General features: G+C 40.9%; 13 protein-coding genes across 13 annotated transcripts; 5 read left to right on the forward strand and 8 right to left on the reverse strand.

Moving 5' to 3' along the window:
• Positions 1-98: 98 nt before the first annotated feature.
• BRETT_002608 (uncharacterized protein) lies at positions 99-977 on the forward strand (the record flags this gene model as incomplete). The annotated part of the gene is made up of 1 exon (XM_041281130.1): positions 99-977. The coding sequence occupies one exon, from the start codon at positions 99-101 to the stop codon at positions 975-977; it is 879 nt and encodes a 292-aa protein (XP_041138921.1).
• Positions 978-1352: 375 nt separating this feature from the next.
• Positions 1353-6584, reverse strand: BRETT_002609 (uncharacterized protein; the record flags this gene model as incomplete). Its single annotated transcript, XM_041281131.1, has 2 exons — positions 1353-5716; positions 6017-6584. The coding sequence occupies 2 exons, from the start codon at positions 6582-6584 to the stop codon at positions 1353-1355; spliced, it is 4932 nt and encodes a 1643-aa protein (XP_041138922.1).
• Positions 6585-6971: 387 nt separating this feature from the next.
• Positions 6972-9485, forward strand: BRETT_002610 (uncharacterized protein; the record flags this gene model as incomplete). The annotated part of the gene is made up of 1 exon (XM_041281132.1): positions 6972-9485. The coding sequence occupies one exon, from the start codon at positions 6972-6974 to the stop codon at positions 9483-9485; it is 2514 nt and encodes an 837-aa protein (XP_041138923.1).
• A 1598-nt stretch (positions 9486-11083) lies between these two features.
• FTR1_2 (high-affinity iron permease) lies at positions 11084-12265 on the forward strand (the record flags this gene model as incomplete). Its single annotated transcript, XM_041281133.1, has 1 exon — positions 11084-12265. One exon carries the CDS (start codon positions 11084-11086, stop codon positions 12263-12265), a length of 1182 nt encoding a protein of 393 aa, XP_041138924.1.
• Positions 12266-12741: 476 nt separating this feature from the next.
• On the reverse strand, positions 12742-14378 carry BRETT_002612 (uncharacterized protein; the record flags this gene model as incomplete). Its single annotated transcript, XM_041281134.1, has 2 exons — positions 12742-14264; positions 14333-14378. The coding sequence occupies 2 exons, from the start codon at positions 14376-14378 to the stop codon at positions 12742-12744; spliced, it is 1569 nt and encodes a 522-aa protein (XP_041138925.1).
• A 414-nt stretch (positions 14379-14792) lies between these two features.
• BRETT_002613 (uncharacterized protein) lies at positions 14793-15207 on the reverse strand (the record flags this gene model as incomplete). The annotated part of the gene is made up of 2 exons (XM_041281135.1): positions 14793-14942; positions 15028-15207. The coding sequence occupies 2 exons, from the start codon at positions 15205-15207 to the stop codon at positions 14793-14795; spliced, it is 330 nt and encodes a 109-aa protein (XP_041138926.1).
• Positions 15208-15946: 739 nt separating this feature from the next.
• On the forward strand, positions 15947-17425 carry BRETT_002614 (uncharacterized protein; the record flags this gene model as incomplete). The annotated part of the gene is made up of 1 exon (XM_041281136.1): positions 15947-17425. The coding sequence occupies one exon, from the start codon at positions 15947-15949 to the stop codon at positions 17423-17425; it is 1479 nt and encodes a 492-aa protein (XP_041138927.1).
• Positions 17426-18108: 683 nt separating this feature from the next.
• On the forward strand, positions 18109-20181 carry BRETT_002615 (uncharacterized protein; the record flags this gene model as incomplete). Its single annotated transcript, XM_041281137.1, has 1 exon — positions 18109-20181. One exon carries the CDS (start codon positions 18109-18111, stop codon positions 20179-20181), a length of 2073 nt encoding a protein of 690 aa, XP_041138928.1.
• Positions 20182-20355: 174 nt separating this feature from the next.
• Positions 20356-22296, reverse strand: BRETT_002616 (uncharacterized protein; the record flags this gene model as incomplete). The annotated part of the gene is made up of 1 exon (XM_041281138.1): positions 20356-22296. One exon carries the CDS (start codon positions 22294-22296, stop codon positions 20356-20358), a length of 1941 nt encoding a protein of 646 aa, XP_041138929.1.
• A 347-nt stretch (positions 22297-22643) lies between these two features.
• BRETT_002617 (uncharacterized protein) lies at positions 22644-23429 on the reverse strand (the record flags this gene model as incomplete). Its single annotated transcript, XM_041281139.1, has 1 exon — positions 22644-23429. The coding sequence occupies one exon, from the start codon at positions 23427-23429 to the stop codon at positions 22644-22646; it is 786 nt and encodes a 261-aa protein (XP_041138930.1).
• A 333-nt stretch (positions 23430-23762) lies between these two features.
• Positions 23763-24487, reverse strand: BRETT_002618 (uncharacterized protein; the record flags this gene model as incomplete). Its single annotated transcript, XM_041281140.1, has 2 exons — positions 23763-24368; positions 24443-24487. The coding sequence occupies 2 exons, from the start codon at positions 24485-24487 to the stop codon at positions 23763-23765; spliced, it is 651 nt and encodes a 216-aa protein (XP_041138931.1).
• A 296-nt stretch (positions 24488-24783) lies between these two features.
• On the reverse strand, positions 24784-26532 carry BRETT_002619 (uncharacterized protein; the record flags this gene model as incomplete). The annotated part of the gene is made up of 1 exon (XM_041281141.1): positions 24784-26532. The coding sequence occupies one exon, from the start codon at positions 26530-26532 to the stop codon at positions 24784-24786; it is 1749 nt and encodes a 582-aa protein (XP_041138932.1).
• Positions 26533-26997: 465 nt separating this feature from the next.
• On the reverse strand, positions 26998-27720 carry BRETT_002620 (uncharacterized protein; the record flags this gene model as incomplete). The annotated part of the gene is made up of 1 exon (XM_041281142.1): positions 26998-27720. One exon carries the CDS (start codon positions 27718-27720, stop codon positions 26998-27000), a length of 723 nt encoding a protein of 240 aa, XP_041138933.1.
• Positions 27721-27953: the final 233 nt, after the last annotated feature.

The raw sequence follows: 27953 nt of genomic DNA on the forward strand, positions 1-27953 counted from the left end.
CATATTTCGCAAAGTAGAGATTTATTTTTGTTATCTTTATACAGATACAGCATATCGGAACAATCTTATATCAAGAAAGGACACATTCTTTTTAAAAAATGGCCCTTTCTCCCGCCGAAAGAGCATACATATATGATTCGTTGGTTTCCCCACAGATTGCAAGAACAGACTCTAGAAAGCCAACACAGTTTCGTCCGCTAAAGGCCACGTGTTCCTTTTTACCGAACTCAAACGGTTCGTCTCGAATTTCCACTGTAGATGGTCTTGAATGCATTACAAGTGTGAAAGCAAGTGTGCTACGAACAAACAACATTGATGAACTTATTCAGGTTGATGTGGATATACAAGGCCAAAGAGACGACTCGGATTTGTGTGTTGGCATTTCCAGCGTTCTCAGTCGGGCACTAACAAGCAATATGGACAGATCAAAGCTCAGACTCACTGATAAATACAGCTTTCAGTTGTTTATAGACGTGGTGGTATTGTCCATACCGGTTGACTTTCAGACTTCTTCATACACACTTTACTCACTTATATCACTTGCATCGATGGGTTGCTACCTTGCTCTAAGGTCCACAAAGCTCCCGCTTTTAGTTTCAACTACAAATGACAAGGAGGTGGAGGAAGAACCAACATTTTCCGATGATTGGGAGTCTTGTGTTGATCTCATCCCAAACGACTCTGATGCACTTCCTACACTCATGTTTGTCGTTGGCATTGTGGGAAATAACGTTATTGCTGATCCCTCATTGGAGGAGCAGCAGGTGGCAGAGTCTGGCATGTGCATAGGATATAATAAAGGAAACATTGCGGCTCCAGTGCAGTCTGTTTCACTTTCAACTGTTGATGGTAAAGGTTTCAGCGAGAAAGCACTTCTGAGATCATTTGATCTTGTTAGACAGATGGGTAGTGCAGTGACAAATGCCCTTGATACAATAGCTGCACAGAATCCCGGCGAAGTTGAAGCTGCGTTTTGAAGTTTGCAGTTGCAATTTGGGATATGCGGTTTTCTGTTTGCAAGGGTTGGATTCTGGACAGGTGTAGATCACAGAAATGAAAGGTATGAGTGAAGGGAAGCAGGATATGGGAGGTAGGGTGAAAAGTGAGAGGAAAGTGAGAGAAAAGTGAAAGAAAAGTGAGAGTAAAGTGAGAAGAAATACGACTTATATCAAGAGCCAGTAGAATAGATGAATCCAACAGTGTATTGATATGTTAGATATACAAAATTACACAGACGGTGATTTAATAACTGAATAGCTGTGAATTTAATATTGTAGATTGAAAAATACAAATTAGCAATTGGTTCATATTAAAAGTGTGTAGTCTGCATATACCTCCCAGATTCTTCCAATTCAACAATGCTGGATAGAGTAGGCATGCACAATAACTGCAGTAGCAGTCTGGATGTTCATAGAACGAACAATTCCAACCTGCTTGATGACAACGCAAAAATCCAGCACCGATAGAATTTTGGCTGGAATTCCCTCTCTTTCCCTTCCAAGCACAATTAGCGACTTTTCAGGGAATTCAAGCTTACTGTTTAACTCGACTGAATTGTCGGTCTGCTCCAATCCGATAAGAGAGTACCCTTCAAGCTTCTTCATGCGTAAAAACGTCACAATATCATCTTGCTTCACTTCCAGCATAGGCATCCATCTGTCGGCAGTAACTGCCACACTTAGAAAGCGCTTATCATCTTTCACCTTTAGATCATTCATCGTCATCCATCCAGCACCTAGACAATCGCAAAGCCGGCATATTCCACCCAAGTTTGGGGGTTTGTCCACTAAAGAAGCCATCACAATTAATGGAGTACGTTTGACATTGGTCATAGATCTCGTCTGGGAGTCTGCATCCAACACTGTAGACCATGTTCCACTTTTCACCTGAAGCATGTTTGACGCATCTTCCTCTTCAACACCGGTGAATGTTTCAAGTTTCACCTCGGATCCTCTTGGATGCTTCACCCAGAGACCTTTCTGATCCTCGCCAATCGGAATTCGAAGCTTTTTTTGCTGCTCCGGAGACAAATAACGTTTCCACTGCTTCTCAAAAATTGCATCCACGTCTCTATCACTCACTTTGAGCAACACCCCACCGTTTATTCCGCATAAATTCAAGTCCTCTGTGATATTCCACAATATGGCATCCCCAGACTTGAACTTGCCGGCATCAACTACACCCATATATGATTTGTGGATTCCTCCAACCGTCTTGAATATGTCTGCCGAGATCTTCAAATGCTTCCGCTGAATTTCCTCATACAGGACACAAGCCATCGAAGTTGAAAAATGTCTCGTTACAGCTCTGTTAGAGGTAGAAAATGGAAGAACGGTGTATAGTAAAAATCCCTCAAGATACTTTGCTTCTTCATCTGGCTTCATTTGCAGAATAACCAACGCAAGAAGACGCTCGTATAGTTTGATGATCATTGGTTTTTGATGCTTCAAGCCATCCGAAAAGAGTTTCTCTACTTTCTTGAGCAACTCCGGGAACCGATGCACCGTTAATGCAATAATCCACTCAATATATGTCCGGCAAAGTGGGGATGGCTCCGTAAATAGAAGAGGTGCGATTATTTCTAGCACATTCTTTTCCAACACTTCTTTACGCACTATGTCCAAAGTCTGTAGCATGCATTGAAGCAATTGTATTCTCTTCCATTGCTCAACTCGATCTGTTCTCTTCACCGGTTTGAAAAGATGAAAGAGTGCATTATTTTGCAAAATGTACGTCCAGATACTTTCACCAAGCCTATATCCCTGTATGGATGCAATCACCGCCTTCAACTTTATCCGATAATCAACCTCTGGCTTTCCGTATATCGACTCATACAAGCCAACTCCAGACATATTATATTCCGCATCATATAAATCAGACAGAACGTAATCGACAAGGAAAACACCCTCAGTACTTTGGTGTAAAAATGCACCTTTAACTAAAAGTTTAGAAATCCATGGGAGCCGCTCGAATGTGTCACTACTCTCTAGTTGAAGTCTGGAAATATTATCAAATAGAATAGTGAGCAACGACTTTCTTGTCTTTGAATTCTCCAATAAACCCTCACAGATATCACAAATTGTACCTGACAGCTTGTCATCTTCTCCAGCAAGGTTCAAAAGCTTTGAACTTGTCAAAAGATTGATGAACTTGTGATGCATATCTCTCTCAGACATGATAAGTCTGTCCCTGGTGAGATCACACCATATATTCTTAAGATTATCTACAATTAATCGGACATCTTCCCTGGAAATCTTACCATAATTATCAAGTAGTGAGGTGAGCATCTCGATATTTCCATTATGAGACATTGACTCGGACTTGTCAATGATACTGGATGAAAATTCAAGGATTGCACTCTTCTTACACTCGTTCAACTCACAAACGCAAAGCATACCACCAATTGTACTCATGAGGAGACCAAGAAACTCATCCTTGATATGGTAAACAAATCTGTCCTTCGCCAATTTCGGAATTTTCTCCAAAGCCTGAGAGCCCAATTTTAGAAATGGTGCTATCTCTAGATTGAAATTCTCGTTGTAGACGCATTCTTTCACACAGTGGCTGAAGAATTTAAACTTATTAACGGCTTTTCCAGCAGAAGATGAATCTCGGACTTCAATCAGTTCACTCTGAAGCTTTTCAAACATTCCCACAAGGTCGATCTGCTCCCAAAATTGATAACTGAATAAATCCTTGTTTTGTAAGACAAACTTGCTCTCTGCATATATATCACTTTCAACTGTTGCAGAAAACTGGAACATTCTTCCTATAACACTACCAAGCCTTTTAGATATATCCTTTTGGAGAAACAAAGAGTTGAATTCAAGCTGTGACCTTGCACATTCGAAAAGAAAGCGATCAAACTGTGAGTATGAAAGTGCACTTTTAGCAACTACAGAAACATCCACATCCCTCTTTAATAGATATGAAGTCATTACCACTAGTGCATCCAGCTCAAACCCGGTATTGCACACTTGCTGGTAGTGCTGCAAAGTTTCGGCAAGCTTAAACTGCTTACTGAACAAATCAATGAATAACTCTTCATTTTCAGCATATATATCAAATCCATTGAAGTGAGCATGATGTCCAATGGCCGAAAATATGGCAGTGTCATCTGCTTGTGTGCAATTTATGTAAGTGAGAAGACGCAATTGCAAAGTTTGAAGCACTTTAGTCCATAACACAGATCCAGAACCATCTTCAAACGACGACAAAATAAGATCTAATGATTCTGCTGTTAAGCAATTTCTTCTAATGGACTTAAGGCCTTTGAGAATGCCAGATAGCAGATATATTCTGACTGGTCCATAGGCCATCTTATACTCACCAAGAACTTCAAGTAAGGCGTTTATAAAAGAAACCTGTTTATCTTCAGTTTGAAGAGATGTGATACATTTACCGATGAAATCAGAAAAGCGTTCACCGTAAGGACATGAATATTTACCATCGAACGATTTTTGCACAGTGAAATGAGCCGCCATCAACGCAAAAGGAAGAAACGTTGAAGTGAGAAAATAGTGATCGAGATTAAATATACCCATGCTGGATTCAGGAAGCGATAAAGCCAACTCCAAGGCAAAAGACTTGATTCTCACAGTTGGTGCCCTAAACCCAACTGCCAAAATCGTGAGTGCAAATGAAACAGGGATGCCGGAACCTGGCGAAACAATTTTTATCAAATCGTTCTTAGCGGCTTCTGCCTGATTCATCGAGATATCTATACCCATAATCTCGTAAAGCGTGAAGAATCTGTACCAACGTTTCAAGTTTTCATCCTTCTCAGATATTTTCCAGGTAAAGATTGGAGTTTCCACGTCATTCGAAAGGCTTTCAAGGGATTTTTCAAGAATAACAAGCGAGAACTTTCTTTGTTCACGACTGATACTGGAAAGTCCATTGCGAATGTACTGCCAATAACTCACCTTTGAAGTTCTCTCTTGGAAACTTGTCGATCTCTGCAAACTTTTAATTCCGATATTGTCCAGTATGCAAAACCAAAGAGTGTAGGCAACCGAGCCAAAGTCATTTTGGTTCGTGTCCAAAAGTGTTCCAATTGAAGCAAATACGGAGTTCAATATGTTATTATGCGAACAGATGTATGCTATCCTCGACTTAAGAATATCCAAGGATAAATGAGATATACTAAGATCAGAACTGCTTGCATAGAGTATAGCTATCTTCTCCGTCCTGCTGTTTGAATATGATTCCATGATCTGTTTATCGTTCATAAATATCCATCCTATGAAATCTAAAAACTTTTCACAATCCTTATGGTCTGAGCCCTTCACATAATCTTCATTGGAAGAAGACACATGTCCCAATCTCGGTTCTAAATGGTCTTTCCCATCGATAATAAAAGTCCATATCTTGTTATTAAAGGATCGCATGTTCTGTTCAGCGTAATCAATGAGCTTGTCAATTGTTATATCAAGGATATTCTCAAACAATCCTTCCTCTCTGAAAAGTTTACACAACTTGATTATTGTAGCCTTATGGCTACCATTACCGGTTGCAAGCAAATAGTGAACGTATTTTGTCACATCATCAAAAAAATGCCCTTTTAACTCTGGAGAAAGGTTAATGATTTCCGAAAATGCAGCCGAATATGCTTCTTTCTGATCCTCATCTAGCTCCTTTGTCGATGATAACTTTGTGAATAACTTTTGAGCTGTGGCCTTTCGCTGATCAGAATCTAACGATTCAGCAATGAGTTCTAGTGATGTTATAGACATGAGAATTTTTGAAATATCCAAGCAGCTCTAAGCTTTGGAAAACCCAACTCCAATGTTCAAAAAAGGATTAGTGAAAAATTGATGGAGTGAATTATATCATCATTCGAGAGTAGAAAGAGAAAAAAAAAAAAAAAAAAAAAAAACTTTTTTTCAGCACACAAACAATAGATGCACCTCTACACCATAATGATCTTATCGGTACTCGCTTATCTCTCGTGTCTTCAAAATTATTCAAGATAAGAACTCTAGCCACTCTTCTCACTTTCATGTTCAGTACTAACTTTCGTTTGATTTCTTCGATTCCTTTAACACCTCGTTTGCAGCATTGAGGACATCTGCATCCTTTGATGCTTTATCCATCCAGCGATCAACCAATGCTTTATTTTCCTTCTTTAACTTGTCAACTGTCTTGCGAAGAAGATTATTTTCTATTTGTAGAGATAAAATGCCATCATTTATCCCCTCTATATTCTGATTCTTAACGCGTGACTCCTCCTGAATTCTTTCATATCTTCCTTTCAAGTCTATGTAGCCATCTTTTAAAAGTCTAAGTGATTTCTTTAGTGAGCCGACTTCATCTTTCAAAGACGAGATTTCTTCTTTCTGTTCATCAAATGTACGATTCTCATATGCAATTTTTTTCTTTAGATGATCATTTGCTGCTAACAATTCTACAACTTGCTTGCTTGGCTCATCTTTGGATAACGTTGCTATCAAGATGTCCTGGCTTCTCTTTTGCTCACATATAAAACTTAAGGATTTAAAGATGGCAGAATCTTTTGCCTCCATATTATCTCTGTCAACCAACCGATTGAGTAAAGTTTGTCTCCATGTTGATTCAGAAGCCATTATGTCATAATCTTGCTGTTTGTAAAAACGTTAAGTTGCAATTTTGAAACAAATTTTATTGTCGATCAAAATGGTTAGAAGAGAATGTGAATAAATTGTAAATAAACGAGTGTTCTCGCTTGTATCTACATTTTCTATTTTTTTTTATTTTTTTTATTATTGATTATTTATTCTTATTACCTTCCGATTAATCGTACAATACTATTAATGTATCTGTTCTTTCTTCCAATCCTAACATTACAAGTCGCCTTTTTTTAATAACATATTCATTCGACGGATTATTTGTATACCAAGACAATTGAAGGATTCCACTTCTTGTTTTTTGAATGGTGACTCTAAAAGGAATGCTTTTCATTTTGAATACAGCTAGCTAAACTTCCATAAGCAATGATCATTCCTTCACTAAACGGATCACCCAAGAAAGTTGCAAAAAAGATCAAGCGGAAATATAGTGTTGCTTCATATCAGACACAGTATGATAATGCAGATAGCACGCAATTGTTTACGCCGAAATCTGAAGAAGATGTTGGTGATGAGTTGGCAAGTAGCACAGATGATAGGCAAATATCCGATGAAGAGTGCAAAGATACTGGTTTGATTGATAATAGGAAGCAAGATGAGGGCCCCAGTGTGGATAAGGATGGCAATTGTGCGGAAAGTGCTGAAACTGAGGAAATTCAGCCGCCTAAATTAGAAAGAACTGTTACGTTAAAGGAATATCGACAAGAAATGATGATGGAACATGGTATACAGCCTCAAAAAGAAAGCTCACATCAAGATAGCACAGGCAATTCTGATGAGAAGCCAGATTCTGGGCGGAAATGGTCCCTGTGGTCACTTTTTTCTGGACAAAATGGACAAAAGGATGGCGAAAATGTTGAGAGCATGGCCAGCATGAAGACAGGAGGAATATCCAGTGTGAAAAGTCATGAAATTGCCTCAATTAATACAAATCGTACAGGGGGTGAGGTCTCGGGAGGTACGGAAAGCTCAATTCTGACCTACCATGGAAACACGCTATCGCAAATAGACAACGAAGATAATCTTGAGCCAAATACACTTTCAAGAGTTGTAACTTCGACAGGAGAAGGTGTTGAAGAGGACTTAGAAAACGAAGGTGAAGGTGAAGAAGAGCAGTCAGGATTTGAAGATGAAGAAAGTAAGCCTGACATGCAGAAGCACTGGTGGAAACCTTGGTCGTGGTATAATTCGAACGAGCTAAATACATGTGACACAACTATGAACGGTGAGCAAACTTTACAGGAAGAAAATGAAGAGGAAAAGAATCTTCGAGAGTCTGAGAAAGAAGCACAACGTGTTATGGATGCTCGCACTTTAACGTATGAAGTTTCAAGCTCTTGGGCCTATTTTCGGGATGAAAGTGAGGATACGGGTCAGATATCGATATTTGGCACTAGATCAATGCGTGCACCACTTACGGTTCGTCATAACGTCAAATGTGGATTTGACAAGCAAGAAAAGCACGGACCCATTTTGGATAGTGATGATTTATGCACGGTAATCCCGGACTTTGACCGTAACTATCGTGATATTACCACTCAAACGAAGATCCGCATTCTTATATCATCCCTAGGGGGGAGCCTCATAAAGATGCTGGTTCCTGGGGAGACGCATTTATACCATAGGCCAGTATATGACACCCCGAAGTCGAGAAAGAAAGCAAAAAGCAGCCAAAAGAAAGGAAAAGAGAGCATCAAAAAAGCTCTCATTATTGGAATTCATAGCTATCTTCCACCTCAAATTATGGAAAATTTGCAAGAGGGTGAAACCACAAATGCAGAAAAAATGGTTCGGGTTGCTTCAAGTGAGCTCGGAAAGTGGGCCAATGACAATGATGTAATCATAAAGAAGCAGACGATTGCAATGGATGGATATGGACAGTTATTTGACAGAGTGAGCAACTGCTTGTCCTTGCTTGACAACTGGATGAATTCCATTTGCTCAGCAGACATCATTCTTGTTGTTTCTGATGTACAATCGACTGCAATTGCGATTCACGTGCTTTCCAGATTGATAACGGCCGGATATCTCGACAACACCGCATTTGTGGGATTTATTGGGCTGGCTGGAACATTCTTGGGCCCTTCTCTAGATGCAGATACAAAGATTACCGTAAAAGGAAGCGGAGATTTGCTTGAAAATAAGGTAATGCTTCAGTTGTTTGACTTCCAGGATTGCAGCTCACTTCAAAGCAAGGAGTTGCTTCGTCACATTAAGATTCTTGTTGGTCGAAACGTGAAGATTACATTGGTAGCCTCTTTGACAGACACTTTGGCGCCAATCTACTCCTCGCTATGCCTTCATATTTCGCACCCAAACATTTTCAGAGCTGTTTACATCGATGGAAGAAGCGGTCAGCCTGATTTCATAATTACCTTGATTAGCCTAGCGTTGACAATTAGGAATTTAAACATGAATGACCACCGGCTTCTTGTTGAGCTAAGCAGCATATTTCAAGCCAGTTCCTGGGAATACAGAAAACGAAGGAAGAGCATCACCAACAAGAGCGGAAATTATACAAACACCATCTTTACGAACAGACATGTGTACAAGACAGGGATCCAGAACATGCTTGAGACTAGCGACCTCATGTTCAAGCAGGCTGTGCAAGAGCAGGAAGACTTTGATGTTAAGGAGATGAGCACAAACGTTTATCACATACCCTGGTGTATGCGTGGTTTTATAGAGGAACTTGCGAAGTTGAAAAAGAAAGAAGACCGGAGAACAGATCGTCATTTTGATGTTGATACCGGGCAGTTGATAAATCAGCTTTTAGAAGAATTTCGGGCTTGGCGGCCGACAGACAAGGTTTACAAAGATTTCCGATATTGCATTGAGGAACTTTCTGAGATGTCTGGAAATGATCTGTTTGGGGATTAGCATGGATATTAGAGACGGTATACTGAGTATACTAAGGTTATAAATGCAGGAATATAAGATTAATAAGGTGATTTGATGGGGAACCAAATGTTGATGTAACGACTGTATTTAATATTTAGCTCACATGAGAGTGTTGAACATTTAGTTATCATGGTAGTGTTGAATATTCAGCTATCATAGTAGTATTCTATTTAGTTGTTTTGGTGGTTTTATTTGATTAATGCAGTATTTTATTTGGTCACCATGGCATTATTTTATTTGGTCACCATGGTATCATTTTATTTATTTGCTATGGTATTATTTTATTTAGTGAATATGGAATTATTTCTTTTAGTTAATTGGTTATTTACTATGGTGGCATTTTTTTGCATGTAGCATTTCCTTAACGATAATAGTATTGCAATTATTTAGTATCACTGCCTCCTTCATAATACAGCAGTATAACTAATATATCTTTCCGTTTATTTTATTATTATAGTGCTTCCATAGCATTTCCGGTATTTACTCGGGATTTTAATTTTTTCTGCATATTTTCCTCTCCTCATTCCTTTGACTACTCGATTCATTACATTTTCTTCTTGTTTCCATTTTCGCATTTATATTGCCGGACCATGCATGATTTATTGTTTATATATGGCTTCTTGCTTCCATCCTACCTAGTATTGATATTTTATGTTATTTGGATTCGGAACTACTTTTATTACTATATCTAAGTCGATGCTCATCAATGCAGTAGACCATCGCTGTCCGTTTGCCATTTGTCGACAAACAATACGTGTTTTCTGCTTGAGCATTTTTTTGTGGTGATACATTTCGATTCAATTTTCTCAGGAACGACAGAGTTTTGGTGAGGATGAAATTGTAAGTAAGGTATTTTTGAAAGGGAGCAAATTACAGCCTAGTAGGTCGAAAAATGGAGTCAATTTAAGCTTATCCCGGTGTCAATCGAGACAATCTACGGGTATATATAGGGAGCATGTAATCCTGCACTTGTAAGAATGCATTCTACAGATTCTGGAACCCCGAAAGTTGTTGTTGGAGCATAGAACCAACTCAAAGTGTACAAGCACCAGATTTTTTGCCGATGCTTTTTTACTGATCGATTAGATTAGATCGCGACTGGTCCAAATTTTTGGAGCTGAAATTTTTTCTGAATGGACTTTTCGCTTTTCGCATTAGGTTTTTATTCTCACCCTATTCGCTCTTTAGGGGAGGGGGCCCGGAGACCCTAGAAATGAATGTTTTGAGAATTACAAAGAATAGGAATACCGGCATTGTTGAGCGCAGAGATAGTTTTGCTTTTTTCGCTTTTTTTTTTCATCCTCACCCGTTAGCCCAAACCTGCAAGTTTTCTCTGCATTTTTTTTCTTAAATTTTTCCCTGCTCTAATCCGATTGTTCTTTCTCACCTGTGCTGTTTAATTCAATGGCCTGCTTGCATGGCTGGTAAACATATATATAAACAAGGATACCCCCATGAATTACTGTAGAAAAAACTTGCGTGGAGCCCTAAGATGATGTTGTAGTCACTATCGCTTCCTTGAACTCGCCCTAGGTCCCAACATTCACCTCTCCTCTAATTAGCAAGAGCCTATCAAGATGTCGGATAGCATCTTCAACGTTCAGGTGTTCTTCATTGTTCTCAGAGAATGTTTGGAGGCCGTGATTGTGATTTCTGTGCTTTTGGCCTTTGTGAAGCAGTCGGTTGCAAAGGACAAGAAGCTTAAGAGAAAGTTGTACAAGCAGATTTGGTTCGGTGCAATTGCCGGTATTGTAATCTGTCTAGGTATAGGTGGTGGTTTCATTGGTGCCTACTATTCGCTCGGTAAGGATCTCTGGTCCTCGTCCGAGGATCTTTGGGAGGGTATCTTCAGTATTATCGCCACCGTTTTGATCTCTATCATGGGTATTGCCATGCTCCGTATCAACAAGATGCAGAGAAAGTGGAGAATTAAAATTGCCAGAGCTTTAACCACGCCCCCAGCAGAGAAATGGGGCCGGTTCAAGTTCAGCTACATCATGAAGAAGTACTCCATGTTCATCTTGCCCTTCATCACCACTCTAAGAGAAGGTTTGGAGGCCGTTGTCTTTGTTGGTGGTGTTGGTATTGGATCTCCAGCCAAGTCTTTCCCACTTCCAGTCATCTGTGGTTTGGTTGCAGGTATTCTTGTCGGTTACCTTCTTTACTACGGAGGTTCCACCACCTCCTTGCAGGTGTTCCTTTGTATTTCCACGTGTATTCTTTACTTGATCGCTGCCGGTTTGTTTTCCAGAGCCGTCTGGGACTTTGAAACCAATACTTTCAACAACAAGACCGGAGGAGATGCTTCCGAAAGCGGTTCTGGCCCTGGCTCTTATGATATCAAGAAGAGTGTCTGGCACGTCAACTGCTGCAACCCGGAAATCGATAACGGTTGGGATGTTTTCAATGCCTTGCTTGGATGGCAGAATTCCGCCACTTATGGCTCTGTCATCTCCTACAACGTCTATTGGTTGGCTCTCATCATCACCCTTGGCTTGATGCTCTTCCAGGAGAAGTATGGACACTTGCCATTCACCAAGAACTTGACTTTGGACAAGTTGAACCCAATGTACTACATCAAGCACAAGGATAGAGAGGATTTGACCGCTGAGGAGCAGGAGAAGTTGTTCAATGTTGCCAGAAACAAGCTCAACCAGGAGGCACAGCAGGCTGAGCAGGCTGGTGCTGATGTTGTTGTTGACAATGTTGATGGTGCCAGGGAAACTGACTCTCTCAACGATACCAAAATCCACGCTTAAGCGTGTGCTTTCTTTATTTTTCGGCTATGTTTACTTTTCTGCTCTTTGAGAAACGTCTAGCCGCTTTTTATGGGTCGCCTGCACACGCACAAACACACACACACACACACACACACAAATGCAGTCGGCTGGTAATTGTTGCGGCAAATACTCTCGTAAAGTGGAAATCCATGCTTAGTCGATGGACTCATGTCTGATCTTGGTGTGCTTTTATCCTATGGATTCTTGCACACGATGATTCGATACTTTCTGGCAACTGGCTAAATGCTTCTTGCTTTGCTTTTCTGTTCTTTTTTGTTCAAATAGAGGTTTGCTTACTTCCGGGGATGATTTTGTTACGCTTTCTTTATCTTTTACTGCGTGATTCGATCAATCATTAATTCTACTATGACGAATTATTTATGCTTCTACTTTGCACATCTTTGTATTCTTATTGTAGGTGGCGAGGTCTTGCTTGTTTGTCTTGCTTGTCTTGCTCATTTCACGATGTTCTTGATATCACCCAACGCTCTTAGCTTTTTTGGTCTTTCTGACGACGCTTTTCTTGATGTAGAAAGTCTTCGTTTGAAGTTCTTTGTATCGCTAGCTATATTTATCCGTGGCACATTCTCTGTCTCTGTAGCTGTCTCCAAAGCGTTGATTATAATCATTAGTTCCTGCTTTTTAGACTGCGTTTGACTATTTCCATCTTCTGTTCTCATCAGAATAAAGCTATGAAGTCTTGGAAGTAGCTTCAAGCAAAACTTGGAATCTCCTATTAGCTGATTTGAGGAGTTAGCAAGAACAAGTTTGAGCATTTCAAGCTCAGTGGCCTCAACAGCTTTGGATGTGTCTGCATTTCTGTCATCATACCAATAATCAAAGCAAACGATTATGAAATCTTCGATTGAAATACTGCAAAGAACGGCAAATAAGCTTCTCAGACATTTCCCATACTGAATGTCTTCCGCTTGATATTGTATCCCCTGAATCATACTATTGACAAACTTCAAGTATATGGCACTATCCATGATTTCACTTTCGGCCTGATAGCTCATGAAATCGGATATTAATTGGAAGGACGCAGTTCTCACATGATTATTGGTAAGTTTACTTTCAATCAAGTTTGTCCAAAACCCATGATTTTCCACAATTTGATGGAAAATATTCGAGCTTCCGTTGAACTCTAGAGATAACGCAAATCTTAGCATTTCAATGCGATAAACCAATTCTTCCTGGGTGAGACTCATCATCTCATCGTTATTTGATATGAGACTATTCATATCAATGTCATCTCTGTCAAATAAGATATCCGAATTATCCGCTTGTCCGAAGCATGCATCTAAGTATGTGTCAATGTACTGTGGACCATTTTGGGCCAATTTAAATGTTTCTGTGTATGTGTTGACAAAATGATGAGGCTCCTTCTTTAAAATCACGTCTTCAACATTTTTGTCCTTTTCCTTATTGTCAGCCTCAATGTTTTCTCCATTGCAACTGGTTGCAAAACTGCTGCAACTGAAGTCATCATGCAACCCTGGATGATGTGTTTTCTTTCCTGTGACCTCATCGGTATAATAATGGTTCATGGATCTGGTAATGTCAGTTTCATCCTCACTGTAGCAATGAAGAATACTGTCCCCATAATACTTTTCGGTCCCGTTTGTCGTCTGGCTAAGATCAAAATTGTTGAAAAAGTTTGAACTGCGTGAATCTTTCGTTTCTTGAAGTCGCTTATCCTGACCTATAATCTTCCTTTTGCTTTTTCGCCTGTCATTAATATAAAACAATAATGCCACACAGCTCATGATGCCAATTATTGTGAAAACAAAGATTTGCACCCCTATGTAGAGCATCATTGTGGAAAACAAGGTATCCATGTCATTTGCTCTGTTGTTGTCACATGTCAACTCACTAAAAGGAAGTTGCACTTCCAAAAGTTTTCTAGCTTCAGATTGTTGTGTATCTTTCCATGTTATATCTGGTTTAAATAAATTGGACTCTTTTTTGCTTTCATTGTCTTTATAAAATGTAATTGTTAGTACTCAGAGATTCGTATAACTTAATGTAAAATACTTTTATACGTACTGGTGGAATATGTAAGCCACTCAAACCATTCATCGAATGAAGCCATTTTGAATCCTTTTTGTCACAATCTAATTGGGGTAATTTCCTTTAACCTATTTTCTTCTGGAAGTTTGTAAATACTAACAGAAGACGTTTCATCGAAATCCTCCTACTCTTTTTCTAAATAATTTCCTGTTTTGTCCACGAAAAAGACAACAAACAACAGTGAAGTAAAAAGGGGGAAAAAATAGCATGAAAGAGGGAAGTCGATTGACGCGACTACTATCTGGAGACGCATCTCATTGCTACCACTCATATGCTAGACCATAGTTCGAGCATAATCTACTTATACACGGTGCAATCGTTATCGAATAAATATATTTTTCTGTAATAAATAAATGTCTTCAGTTATCCCCCATCAGGACTCCTTAAAGTGAGAAAATTAAAAAGTATAGAAAGAAGACCTATGGTATGTTTATGCTTAAACAGTATTCTTGAAGTTTGCAGGACCCTTCTCGTATCTTGGAGGAACATTTCTGTCATACTCAATTCCACCTGGTCTTCTAGGAGGAATAATTGGATCTGGATGCTGAAATTTCTCTAAAAGCTCTTCTGTGGTTTCAAATACTTTCTATGTCAATTAATGCGATTCAAAAGCAATGTTAGTACAACGAACAAGAATCAATGATAAAAGCTAACCCCAATCTAATGCTTACCTGTAACTCTTTTGGATCTGATATGTCTCTATTCTGCTCAAAGCGAAGCTTTATCTCTGCCGCCTTTTCTCTGTAGAAATCAGTTCTGTTGATCCAATCATGTGCTGTCCTAAGTGAACGTCTGTAAAGAGACGACACGTATTTAAGATTCTGCGGCGAAAATGGAACCGGTGCCTTCATTCTGTATGTATATGTTCAAAATTTTCTAAAAAGACCGATTGTAAGACGATAATCCACACAACACGAAAAACAAAACAACTAGTTATATATCGACTGTGAAAACACCCAGCAATTGAGATCCATGCATGTGCACTGTCAGATAAACTTATGGTCTTAATTTAAAATGTCAGTATCAAGTTACTTAATGACACAGAAGCTTATATCAATTATATGTCAATCATTTCGGTTTTTGTATACTTGAAGGTCTTTTTTTTTCTCCCAAAATTTGTTTTTCCTGCATTATTAGAGGCCGCAAGCGGAAAAGCGTGAAATAAGTAATAAAAGAAAAATAGCGTTCGCGCGAAAGCTCTTGTCGGTGTACAGGTGTGTGCACGCTATCGGTACGGGTAGAACATATTTAGCGTGAAGGAATAAATACGTATACGTCGTGATTTCGGCACTTGGTTTATTACACTAGGCTTATAGAGTTGCTAAACATACACTCCGAGGACTTTCTGTTATACAATTAAGGCAGAGTCAATTTGCTGTTATTCCTATATCAAGGATTTTTGGAGAAGATTGAAATATACTTACGCATGTTTAAATATATGCATGGGAATCTCAAACGAAGAGACATATTTTAGGAGAACAATCGGGAGACCATTATCAATAATTACTGAATTTAAAAGTCATGGTAAATTCTAGTGGGCACAAAAGCAAGGAGAGTGTTAAAGGAGTATCCGAGAAAGTAAACAAGAATATGAACAAAGTGAAACGGAACAGCAAGAAAAGAAGTCGAACGGATCATCAAACAGATAAAGCAGACATAAATCAGATAAGCGATGAGGAAAGGGCAGAGGGAGTACGTAAGCATCAACAAGCAGGAAACACAGAAGTTTCGCATGTGGAAGAAGACACCAGTTTTATTGAAGATACGTATTCATACATGCCAGATTCTGTAAGTAGCTCAGATGGGGAGGGTCTTCTTATCAATAGAGGAAATATTACCGAGCAGGAGCTGATATCGCAGAATGCTGAAGATGTGAACCATATTTTGGAGGCGTATAAAGGAGAATCTCTAATTGCTGATGATGATAAAGTAAACGACAAGCACAGATTGTCGTTGGAGATTAAGGAAATGAATAAAAGCGGCGTGTCTGCGGAAGACAGTATTGTGATTGCTGAAAATTCAAGTGAAATGGGAGACGATGAGAGGGATGATGAAGATGATGAGGATGAACGGCAGGAAGAGGGAGTTAAAGAAGTGGAAGGTACAAATATAGAGAATGAGAATGAAAATGCAAGTAGAGAAAACCCAAAGAGCATATATGCTGGACGGATTGCAAATTTGGAGGCTCCAAGTGGAAGTCTGAGTAAGGAGAAGAAAAATGGAGGAAGCAAAAGTGGAGAGAAGAGAAGTGAGAAGAAAAGAGAAGAAAAGGAAAAAGAAGAAAGTGTTTCCAGGAGTCAGGAAAGTGAAATCATATTAGTAAGCGATGATGAAGATGATAATGTGCAAGTGACACAGAGCAGAAATGAGCAAACAAGTTCACCAAATAGCACTGTGGACGAAGTTGTGATAATTAGTGAAAATCCGGCTACCGATGAAAGCAACAGTGAAAAGTCAGCCACTTATGAAAACTACAAAGAAAGTTCAGCCGCTGATGAAAACAACAGTGTAAATTTGTCTGCATCTGCCAGTAATAGGCATGATGGTGGCAAGAATGTGGTGACAAGTGGAGGATCATCCTTGGATGACTCAGAGAATAGTAATGAAGAGTTTTTGGATGCAACTGAGGGTGAAACAGAGCCGATTACAAACAGTAAAAACCCAAATACTGCAAACAATCAGGCCTTAGTGTTGGTAGAGCAACACGATAAAGACGAACAATTGCAAGTGACAGATGATAGTGACGAAAGCACTTCAGATGTTGATGTTGAACTAGACGATATCGATCCGAATCGATCTGTGGGTTACGATAACGAAAACTGTCTTCCCGATTACATACTGAAATTCACGCAGCCCAGGCCGATAGACGCGTCGATACTCGAGAAAGCCAGTCAGGCTAGGCGGAAGACACAACAAGAGACACAACAGAAGCCTTTGCAGATTGAGGATAACAGAAAGATGAAGAAGAGGAAGGGCTCCACGAGGTCTTTATACTTTTATGTTAATCCAAATTCTTTACCTGATTACATCAAGCAGTTTACAAAGCCAACTTACGAGGGGAAAGATTGAGAAAAATGATAGGTTGCTTGAAGCAAGCCATTTAAAGCTACAAGTTGGCTTTTGGGGACGTATTATGTGTTATTTATGGGTTTAATACCTGTGGGATGGTGTGTAAAATAGTTTAAATGTATACTAATGCCGAATATTGGAATTTTATGACAAGACAAACACCTGAATCTATTTTGGCTCCAGCTGTATATGTACTCCTAAGTTTGCTTTATTCATATAAGTGACCTTTTTATTACTACGATCATCCAACTACTTTTTGGTTCATGCGTTCATTTTTGGTTTTATTTTTGGTTTCATTCTTATTTTCTCTCGTTTCACTCTCATTAGCTTCTTCCATTTTCACCCTCAGCTCATAATCCTTACATTATTTTTACCCCCTTTTTTATTGTGTTAATTTTCTCCCCAGGCATTTCATGATTTTTTATTTTTACTTTTTCTGCACTTTGCTCTGCCTCGCATACAAACCTCGGCAGTTAAACTGTTGCACATCTCTTCTCAATTAAAGAGAGAAGCATACATATAAATACTTTTTGCACTCCCACAACTTTTTTTTTATCTGTGACTGTGCCGGTTTCTTCATCTTTCGGATAAGAATTTCGTGAAAATCATTTGGCTTGTCAACTGCTGCCAGCTCACGCTTTTTTATCTCCAATTAGCATCCCTGCCTTCAGATAAACATCAACATGGTTGAAGCATCAATAAAGCACAAAACAAAGCAGGCCTTGAGCACCCCAAATGAGGACTTATCCACATACGATTTAGTGCTTCAAGTGTACTCTCCAGCGGATGCCAAAACAGGAGCTGCATTGCCAGAAGCTTCGATTGGAATTCAGTATTTATTGAAGACATTGGATATGAACCGGTTCAAAATTGCGGTTCGGCCGGACTCCATCGTCGATTCGTTTCTTGTATTCATCAAAGTGGAGGATGCGGAGTTCGAACAGTTGGTCAAGAAGGCTCAGAAAGTCGATTCTTTGTACGGCGTGTCGCAATTGGATTCTTTTGACAAAATCACGCCTGCCGACAGATTGAGGCTTGTTAATGCCAAATTGACATCGCCAAAGTCCGAAGGCGGAGCAGAGATTACTGTGGGTGAGGGCAAGTGGTCATACGTTGGCTCATGTGTTCCAGTTTCGTCCGTTAAGGCCACGTCTCAGGGTTTGGACATATTCAAAAAGTCCGCATACAAGTTTTTCGATGCATCCTCTCTTAAGCAGCAGACCGGGTTCCTCTTGAAGAACTTCGGCACAAAGTACACCTTCTACTTCAAGGTTGTCTCGGAGTACTCCGTTTTTCTTGTGATTTTGTCCGCCGTTGGTCTTGCTTCTCAATATTTCTATGGTTCTCTCTCCAAAGTTTTCACAGCCTTGAATCTTATCATTGGAGCATCTTTCTACTTGTGCTGGTACGGATCCGAGAAGAAGTGGGCAAAGGACTGGAATGTGGTCAACGTGGGTCATGTGGATGTCTCGAGAACAGATAAGAAGGACCCACCTTACAAAGTTCTTCTCAGAAAGGTGCTTTTTGCACCAATTGCTCTTGGCAGCTCGTTGAACTTGGTCTTCTACCAGTTTGCATGCTTCCTCATCGAGATCTTTTTGAATGAGATCTACCAGGGCCCGGGAAAGATGGTTTTGTCGCTTGTTCCAACCATCTTGGTCTGCTCGATTGTCCCAGTTTGCACTTTCTTCTACTCCACCATCATCTCGTACTACTTAAAGTTCGAGAACAATCCAACCAAGGCTGCCCACTCCAAGTCCTACCTTATCAAGATGTTCTTGTACAACTTCTTGTCGAGTTACGTTCCCTTGCTTATCACGTCGTTTGTTTATTTGCCAAGCGGCTACAAGGTGAACTCGTACTTGGGTAAAATTGATAGTTTTGTGGCTGATTTCAGCAACAGGAACGCCAAACTTCCCCACATACCTGTTTTAACGAAGGACTACTCGGTAAACAGCCTTCGTTTAAAGACTCAGTTCACCTATTTCATCCTCACAAACCAGATCGTTGGTGTTTTCATGGAGTTTGGCTTGCCATTCATCCTCAGAAAGCTTGCTGCAGTTCCTGCACTTGGAAAATTACTCGGTGCACCTGCATCTGCACCTGTGAAAGACACAGATGAGGAGAAAAAGCTTTTAGCGGGCCTCAGGCACAAGTTGGCACTTCCAGCTTATGATGTGAATGATGACTATAGACAGTTCATCTTGCAGTTTGGATTCATGATCATGTTTGGTCCTACTTGGTCCTCAAGTGTCCTTATCTCGCTTGCCATCGAGCTTATCCAGGTGAAGGCCGATTTTTTCAAGATCATGAAACTCGTCAGACCTCCAAATGCAGACAGGGCCGAGTCTTCTTATCCTTGGCCTCTTTTCTTGAAGAGTCTTCTTATTATTGGTTCTTTCACCTCTGTTGCCATCACCTTAATGTACAATGGAGGTGATCTTGGTGCTTATGTTGACAAATCATCCGTCAAGACCAGTTTGCCAGCCGTTTTCTTGGCTGCTCTTATCTCTTGCCTGCTAATGCAGGCAGGTCTCTACTTTGGTGAGTCCTTGATCGATGAATACTACTCTGATCCGGGTACCGAGACTGCAAAACGTGAAAAAGTCATCTGCCACATCTTGAAGAATTCCCAGCCATCTGGAAAAGCTGCATCTTTGAATGATGTCCAGTCCTTGATCACCGAATCCTTGGCTTTAACCGCCGCTACCAGGAAGGTTGTTCCGGCGGAAAAGAAGGGGAAGAAAGCCGAGTGAGACCCAATTTTAAACATTCAGCCGGTGTGCTGTTACTACACTCTTTATACTCTTCTTTCACTATTTTGTATTTACTTTGATATTTAGCCTGATTTATGAATTGCCTTTTTTCCAGCCCGTACCTGTACACAGTTACTCGTATCTGTTTTCGGCATTGCCAGGCATCACACGGCCCTAGACTCTGAAAATGTCAACTCTTGCTCTTTTCCATATGTTGTTGAGAAAAGCATCGTCGCTCACTTTATGCAAATCAGCCTCAGCAGGCGCCTTGATGCTGATTAGTGCGTACGAGCCGTTGTGGTTGAGTTTCACGAAGTTTCCCGGATTCACCACAAGCACATTTTTCACCACCTTGGCAAAATGCTTCAATTCGGACGGAAGGAGAAGCACATCAGGTAGCGAATCGGGAAATTCGGCAAGCCCCATGTACGAAACATGAAGATCTGCACCTGAAACGTATCGATCACTGGAGTCCGGTGCTAAGAGTCGCATTCTTTTGCATTTGATACCACCCGGAAACGAGGGATAGTATCTTCTTTGCTCGAGAATGTGCTCGGCAATTCTGTTGAACCTCGACTGCTGAAGAAATTCACCCTTGTTGACATCTTTGAGATCCCTGAAAGCATCATTGTTGGAGCAGCCAACCAAAACCTCGTTCAACGAGAAGGTGGCCGGATTAGGAAAGCATTTGAAGGCCTTACCGAGTCCCAACCGCTTCCTCTCAAGCATTCTTTGCGGGTATGCGGCATGGTCCGATATCGCGTCTTTTGTAGACGGTATTAGTAGCACCTGGCTGCATGTAAGACGCCTAAGTATGGGTGCAACGACAAATTTGAACACCTCGTCAAGAGTCTTGGGTTGGGGGTCAATTTCGGGAAACTCAAGGGTTCCCTCCTGTATTTGCTTGTGGTTCACATCCAAAAAGGGGCCAAACATGATGATGGTGTTTGGTTTCACCTGGTTGTTCATACGATCAACAAACTTCGAGAGCAGGTCGAAATTCAGCTCTTTGCTCGATGTGTATGGTCCAGCCGTGACTGCAACCTTCATCAATGCATCCTCGCCTCCCAGCTGGTCTCTGTAGCTCTTCTGGTCATCGATGCTCATCACAGGAGCCCCGAGATACGGAATATTGTACTGCTTGGTCACTTTGAATACAGTGCCTGTTGGATTTAGGCCCCGAAAGCACACAATCTGCCCTGGAAACAACGAATACTCGTCCAGAGCCGCCAGATCAAGCCGGACCCGCTCTCCGATACCGCCGGAACGTGACGCCTCAAGAAACAGGGAGTCTGAGTTCAAATCGGCGTCGTATTCAGTCAACGGAGAATCCGGCACTATTCTGCCAACAGCAAGAATTTCTGCCTGAGACTGAATGTTGGGGTTGCCGAACTCTGCCTGGTCGAACTTGTAGTGCTTGAGCACGATCTGGGCCGCTCTGTCAACCTGGTCATCGAGGTAATCGGCCACTTCCAACAATTTCTGGTTCATGGTCCGGAATTTGTACTTTGCCGGGTCAAAGTTTGCAATAAGCCGTAGTTTTCCGCCTTCTTTCTCCTCGCTGGCTGCCAACTTGGACTCGCTGATCACTTCCGGGTTCAACGTCTCTAGAATCGACCCGCTTTGCTTCGTATTTCCAACTCCTCCAACTCCAGACGGCGTACTTTCGTAATCAGAGCTTGGAACAGGTGATGAAGAACTTCTTGCCGTGAAAAACGACGAATCCGATCCGTCCGACCGCAACTGCGGGGTACCGAGTTTTCTGCGCTTGTGCGAAAGTGAGAGTGGCGTTGACGGCATCACCATACTGCTCATGCTGATATCAGGTGTACCTCTAATGATTGGCTGCTTAATGTGGTTGCTTGCTGGGGTTTTCTGATTATCTCGCACAATGCGTTTTTGAATGTACGATTGTAGCTTTTCCAAGTTTTCTAAACTGAGCGGAATGTCTTTTCCGGCTATCGAGGTTGTCACCACAAATGTTTCCCACTTCAAAAACAACTCTTCTGCTGTCAGACCAAACAGATCTATCAACTCTGAGCATTTCTTGATTATCTCAGGCTGGTTAGCTTTCTGCCCGAACTTCTCCACAATCTGAGTATCAATTGTCGTCATGCTTCTTGATTCTATGGTGAGATTCTGCCGACAAACGATATTGATTTACTTTGGATAAATCATCAAATTGCAAACACTATTTACTGAACTGCATATCAGATACGAACGCGTTGGGCTGAAAAAAAAAAAAAAAAAAAAAAAAAGAGAAGACGCGTACAGACAAACCGACGGCATATTTTATTTTTTTTTTCAGTCTCTATTTTTCTCACTCCTCCTTTTTTCATCTACACTCAAGGCTGGCTGATCCGGATGGAATTCACTATATTAAAATGACGATAGCATACTTCAAGGAAGTGCAAACAGGCGAAAAGGTAATATATAACTGTACACACATGTCCTGGATTTTATTACTGCTTGTCTTCTTTTTCCTCCTTCTTTTCCTCACTCTTCTCCTCACTCTTTTCCTTCTTCTCCTCACTCTCTTCCTTCTTCTCCTCCTTCTCTTCATCTCTCTTCCTGTAACCAGCATCCTTTCTTTCTGGAGATTTCTCTCTCTTTCTGTCCTCTGCAGCCTTTGAAGCTCTTCTTCCTCTTCCACCTCTTCTCTTTCCAAAGCTTTGAGCCTTGGACTCATCATATGCAGCCTTACTAACAATTTTAAGCTCTGCCTCCTGGTATTTCGGCTTCGGGTCGGCCTCTAGAACCTTCTTTGCATCCTCCTCCTTCTTAAATTCAACTATAACCGAGCCCGTGAACTGCTTGTGCTTCCTCTTCATTCTCACCTGGTTTATTGGTGCAATGCCTCTGAAAAACTCAAGTAGATCATCTAGCTTTGAATCTTTTGGAAATGGTTCGGCAACAACCGATCTCTTTGCAATTCCAAGCTGCACCTGGTTTTGATCTGTTGGAAGTGGGACTTTTCTCCGGACCATCTCTCCATCCTTGGAAACTTCGAGAACATCCTCAGAGCTACGTAATGCTTCCACAATCAACTCTATTGGTCTGTATTTCTTCATTCTCTGGAACTGCGAAAGAATCGATATTGGCACCCATCCATCGTTTGCCTGCTGTGTTGTGAAAAGGAATCTGTCATTCAACAAGTTCGAATCCGAGAAGTAGAATTCCACCTGATTCAAAATCTTGGATTTCACCGCTTCTTTATCTTCTGTTTTTTTGGTTTCTTCGGCACTCATCGTTGTTTCTTATCGATTCTTATACTGTTTTCTATCCGCCGATCCGTGTCGTGAAATACTGCTTTAATTGCTCTTTCTGTATGTCCACCTGTATGGGAAAAAAAAACACTCCATCACCAGGATCACCCTAAAAAATTTTAGCAAAATTCAAAGAGAGTGAAATAAAAAAAAAGTTTTTTTTTTTTTTTTTTTTTTCATCAGAATTCCATGCGTTACCATACATACACTTTTTTTTTTTTTGCTCTCCCACATCCTCCCTCCACGCTGCACAGCCTTGAAGACCCGATCTACACACTTTATTTTTCCAACGTCAAGTTTTGTACTAAGCAACCCCTATCTTGCTATATATGACATAGAAGATATGGTCATACATTCGTAGTCATGACTGAGGCCCTTACAAATGCTATGAAACCTAACAAGATCACGAAAATCCCCCGAATCCCGCATTTGCCAGTAGAAAACAGACACATTGGATATGATAACGTAATCAAGACTTCTATCCATGTACTCGAAGCTCAAGGAGTTTGAAATGGCACCAAGTTTGTTGTTCAACTGGTCTAGACTGGTCACATCGTTCCATAAAACAAGTCTTCTGCTAAAAAACTGCGAAACTTGTTCGGATGATAAAGGCTGTTGCTGATTTAAGCCTGACTTCGGAGTTAACTTGGAGTATACACTGTTTAAAAAGCTATTTGGGATCGATACAGAACCGAGCTGAAAGGCACAATCAATTAATAAAACCAATCCTCCCGTATTCTTGTCCTGTTGTGATTCTTTAAAGATAATCTTTTCCAAAAACGAAAGCCAATCCTTTGTGTTAAACACATCCATTTGAATATATCTTGGTCCATGAGCCTCATCATCTTTAGTAACAAGTTCTAAACCTTGGTATGGATCCAATTCTGGAAGGAAGAAGTCCCTGGATGGATAATCAAGTAACTAAAGCGATATTTATTGTGTGTTAGTACATTAAAAGCAGTTAAAAGTGGCATATAAAGGCAAACATTACTTACGTCTGAAAGGTTGTCTATTCTAACATACTGATGCAAATTGTCCATATCATTTAGTTTGAAGCGCTGCTTTCATCTGATTGGCCTCCCTCACAAAAACAGATCACTCGTGAAACGCAAAATGTGCGATAAAAGGGACAACAAGGGGATGAATGCTTTATGATAAGTGTATCCCGTTTTTGGTAAATTAGCTAGCTGCCTTTTGGTGCCTATTTCGTACGCTATATAAAACGCGAGCTTTCTCCCTCCAAAAAAAAAAAAATACTTCACCCGAATTCGCTACACAGGGGAAAAAAAAGGATTAGGTCAAACACTTATTCATTTATCTATTTATACAAATCTGCTCAATATCTCATCCTTTCAGAGGCCTCCATACACAGCCATCCCAAAACAGGAACTAGGATATTGTCATTGATAGACATATTACCCTCGAACACGGCAGTAACAATCGATGTTGTGAGAATTGCATATATGTTGAAGTCGTCCTCCTCGTATTTTTGATAAAAGCACAAACCAGCAACTGTGGAGAGGCAGAACACAAAAGAGCCCTCGATCGTTTTCGAACCCTCGGGCCAGTACAAAACACCAATCGCTTTACCCAACAAAGAGGCAAGAGAGTCGCCCAAGCCAAGACAAACCAAGCCAATCAAAGATGAGCCTCTGTTTTCGCAGTTGTTGAACCAAAGAGGAAGGGCAACACCCAAAACAAGATAGACGTACGAAAAAACGTACGTGCCCCTTTTGTCCTTGTTGTCCTCGAATGGGAGAAGCAAGGAGCGGATCCAGGAGCCAAATGGAGGAATGCTATTGGCCCTAACGATCTCGATAAGCGAGAAAATGCCAAATAAGCCGACCAAAGCCATTGAGCAGAGCTGTGGGTCGAGAACAATGGGGAGTGATAGGGCAAGGAAAATTGCAAAGTGCCAGATCTTTCTCCGCATGCCAAACGCAAACTTATTGCCGAAAGTGAGCACTGCAGGTGTGATTGTTAGGGAGGATGCGAGCCAGACTTTAAAGATGAAGCTTCTGGTCTCGCTCTCGGCGATAAAAGAGGAGAGCCATGCCCAAGGCTGCCTTCGGAGTGCCGGATAGAGGAATTTTGAAGACATGATGATACCGTTTCCGAGAAAAACGGCATATATGACGAATAAAAGGGCTTTTGAGCGAATCGAGCCCGGCTTTTGTGCTTTGTAGAGGTCTTTGAGGCAGAGAGCCAAGAAAAGAGCCTCGCCAAACGAAATAGAAAGTGCTCTGAAGATGACAAGTGTAATATCTGCGGAATCATCGACCAAAAGAAGCAATGCAACCGAGAGATGCGACAGAAGCATTTTCTCAGTGAGTGAAATGGAGGAAGCGACAAACTTGTCCAATATGAGATACGTGGCAGCCAAAACAATTGGTGCCAAAACAATCTGGGTTCCTGTACAGTCACCACCTCCTGTTCCAAGCTGATAAACGGTGACATAACTGACAGCTACACGAACTGGAAGCTTCAAGTATGGAACCTGGGCTATGCAGGAAGCAACAACGGGCAACTTGGAAGGTGCAATTAGTAGTGTGACAGCAAGAGGGACGAAAACGGCGTATATGTACTCGAATTCCGGGAGTTGTGGTTTTTCGAGTGTCTTTATCTCACCTGCTTTTCCCTCCTTTTCGAGCTTTTCGGACTTTGCCGTGTAGTTTTTGTACGAATTATAGCAGACGACCAAAAGCTGCAAGAGGTTGGCACCCAAGGCCATTCCACCAACCACAACTGGCCACCATGGATCGTTTGTCTCCTTCTCGTCCTCTGAAACAAGCGCTGCTTGTTGATTGAAAAGGACAAAGATCAAGTTTCCAAGAAAGAAGACGCCCAAAAGCTGGATCACCTTCGGAATGGTCATCGAATCTGCTAGAATATCCATATAGTACGATACGATGCCTCCCAAATTACCTTCGTTGGCATCCTCATCCTTTTCCTGCTCATCGTCTTTTTCACCATTCTGCTTCTCAAAGGAAGGTTCATCTTGATACACCAACTTTTTCCTACGTGACTTCTTTCCACGGTTGGCGATAACCATTCCAGATGGTTTCTTTCTGTCCTTGCGTGGCATGATGTGGGATTTCTGGTGAGCTTTTTGACTATGCTCTGCTTTTATTTGCGTTGGAGGTTTGTTCGATGTTCGTTTGATGTTCACGTAATGTTCATTCAGGTGTCAAAAAAATGGTCCCGCGCTTCTTTTTCAAATATTTCTTTTTTCAACAATCTCTTTTTTTACAGCTTTCTCCAACTTTTTTCTCCCATCTTTTTTGTTTTCCAGCATTATTATTGTAACCCAGGGAATGCCGGATAAAGGGCCATAGATCATACACCCTCACTAACTGTGCAAGCAATCACAATCACACGAGAGAAATCTTACGAGAGAAATCTTACGAAAGAAATCACACGAAATCACCCCAAATCACATATTTAAATTTACTGGTGTCATAACTACAGGCATTCGAACTAGAATATATGCTCTAATTCCGTACATTGCCTAAATCTCATCAAAAGCATCTTATATTAATCGACCCTTTCATTAATGACCATTGCGGGGTGGACGTGCGCCAAAGATGGTGGATCCAACTCTAACTTCAGTAGAGCCTTGCTTTATTGCCTCTTCATAGTCGCTACTCATTCCCATACTCAACTCTAACTTTATATTCAAGTCCGATTGCACTTTCTCACGCAATTGCTGGAGTTTCTCAAAGTCATGATTCAGACCTTTGGACTTGGACTCACTCAATGAGCCAATGGTCATCAATCCTTCAAGATGCAACCGTGGACATTCGTCAATGATGAATTTTGCCAAGTTTTCGGTTTCTTCAGGTGCAATTCCAGACTTCTGCTCCTCCTCCGAAGTGTTGACTTGAATGAAAACGTTGATCTTCGGCTTGTCCACGTTGATTCGGGTGGAATTCAACTTTCTGGCCTTTTTTTCCGTATCTATGGTCTCCACAGCATACAAATTGTCGATGTGCTTGGCCAAATCCTTGGTTTTGTTTGTTTGCAATCCACCAATGAAGTGCCAGTTGATGTCCTTGGGCAATGTTTTGGCCTTTTCCGTCAACTCCTGGACGTAATTCTCACCGAAATGCCTGTATCCGGCATCATACAAAGCCTGAATGTCACTTGCTGGCTTCAACTTCGACACGCAAACCAAACGGGCTTTCCCGCCTCCAAGCTTTTCGACTGTTGCCTTAACTGTGTTTGCTTTTTGCACAAGTTCCTCGGCTCTTTCTTTTGTGTACTCAAGACTCATGTTTGGAATGTATTGCTTAAATCTTCTCTGTTGGATCTGGACTCTTTTGCCGGCTAGTTCTAGAACCTTCCTGTATGTTTGCAAGCAACGTGGATACATATACCGCTATATGTTTGATTGGAGGATGTAAGTGGGAATTTGTAAAGTGGTGTATTGGCTGCTAACTGTCAAAGCCGATCGTCCTCGGCCTTATCAAATCCAATTGTGTCGGGTACTTTTTTTCATGATAAAAA

This window comes from Brettanomyces bruxellensis, chromosome 9, assembly GCF_011074885.1.
Source record: "Brettanomyces bruxellensis chromosome 9, complete sequence".
Taxonomy (NCBI): domain Eukaryota; kingdom Fungi; phylum Ascomycota; class Pichiomycetes; order Pichiales; family Pichiaceae; genus Brettanomyces; species Brettanomyces bruxellensis.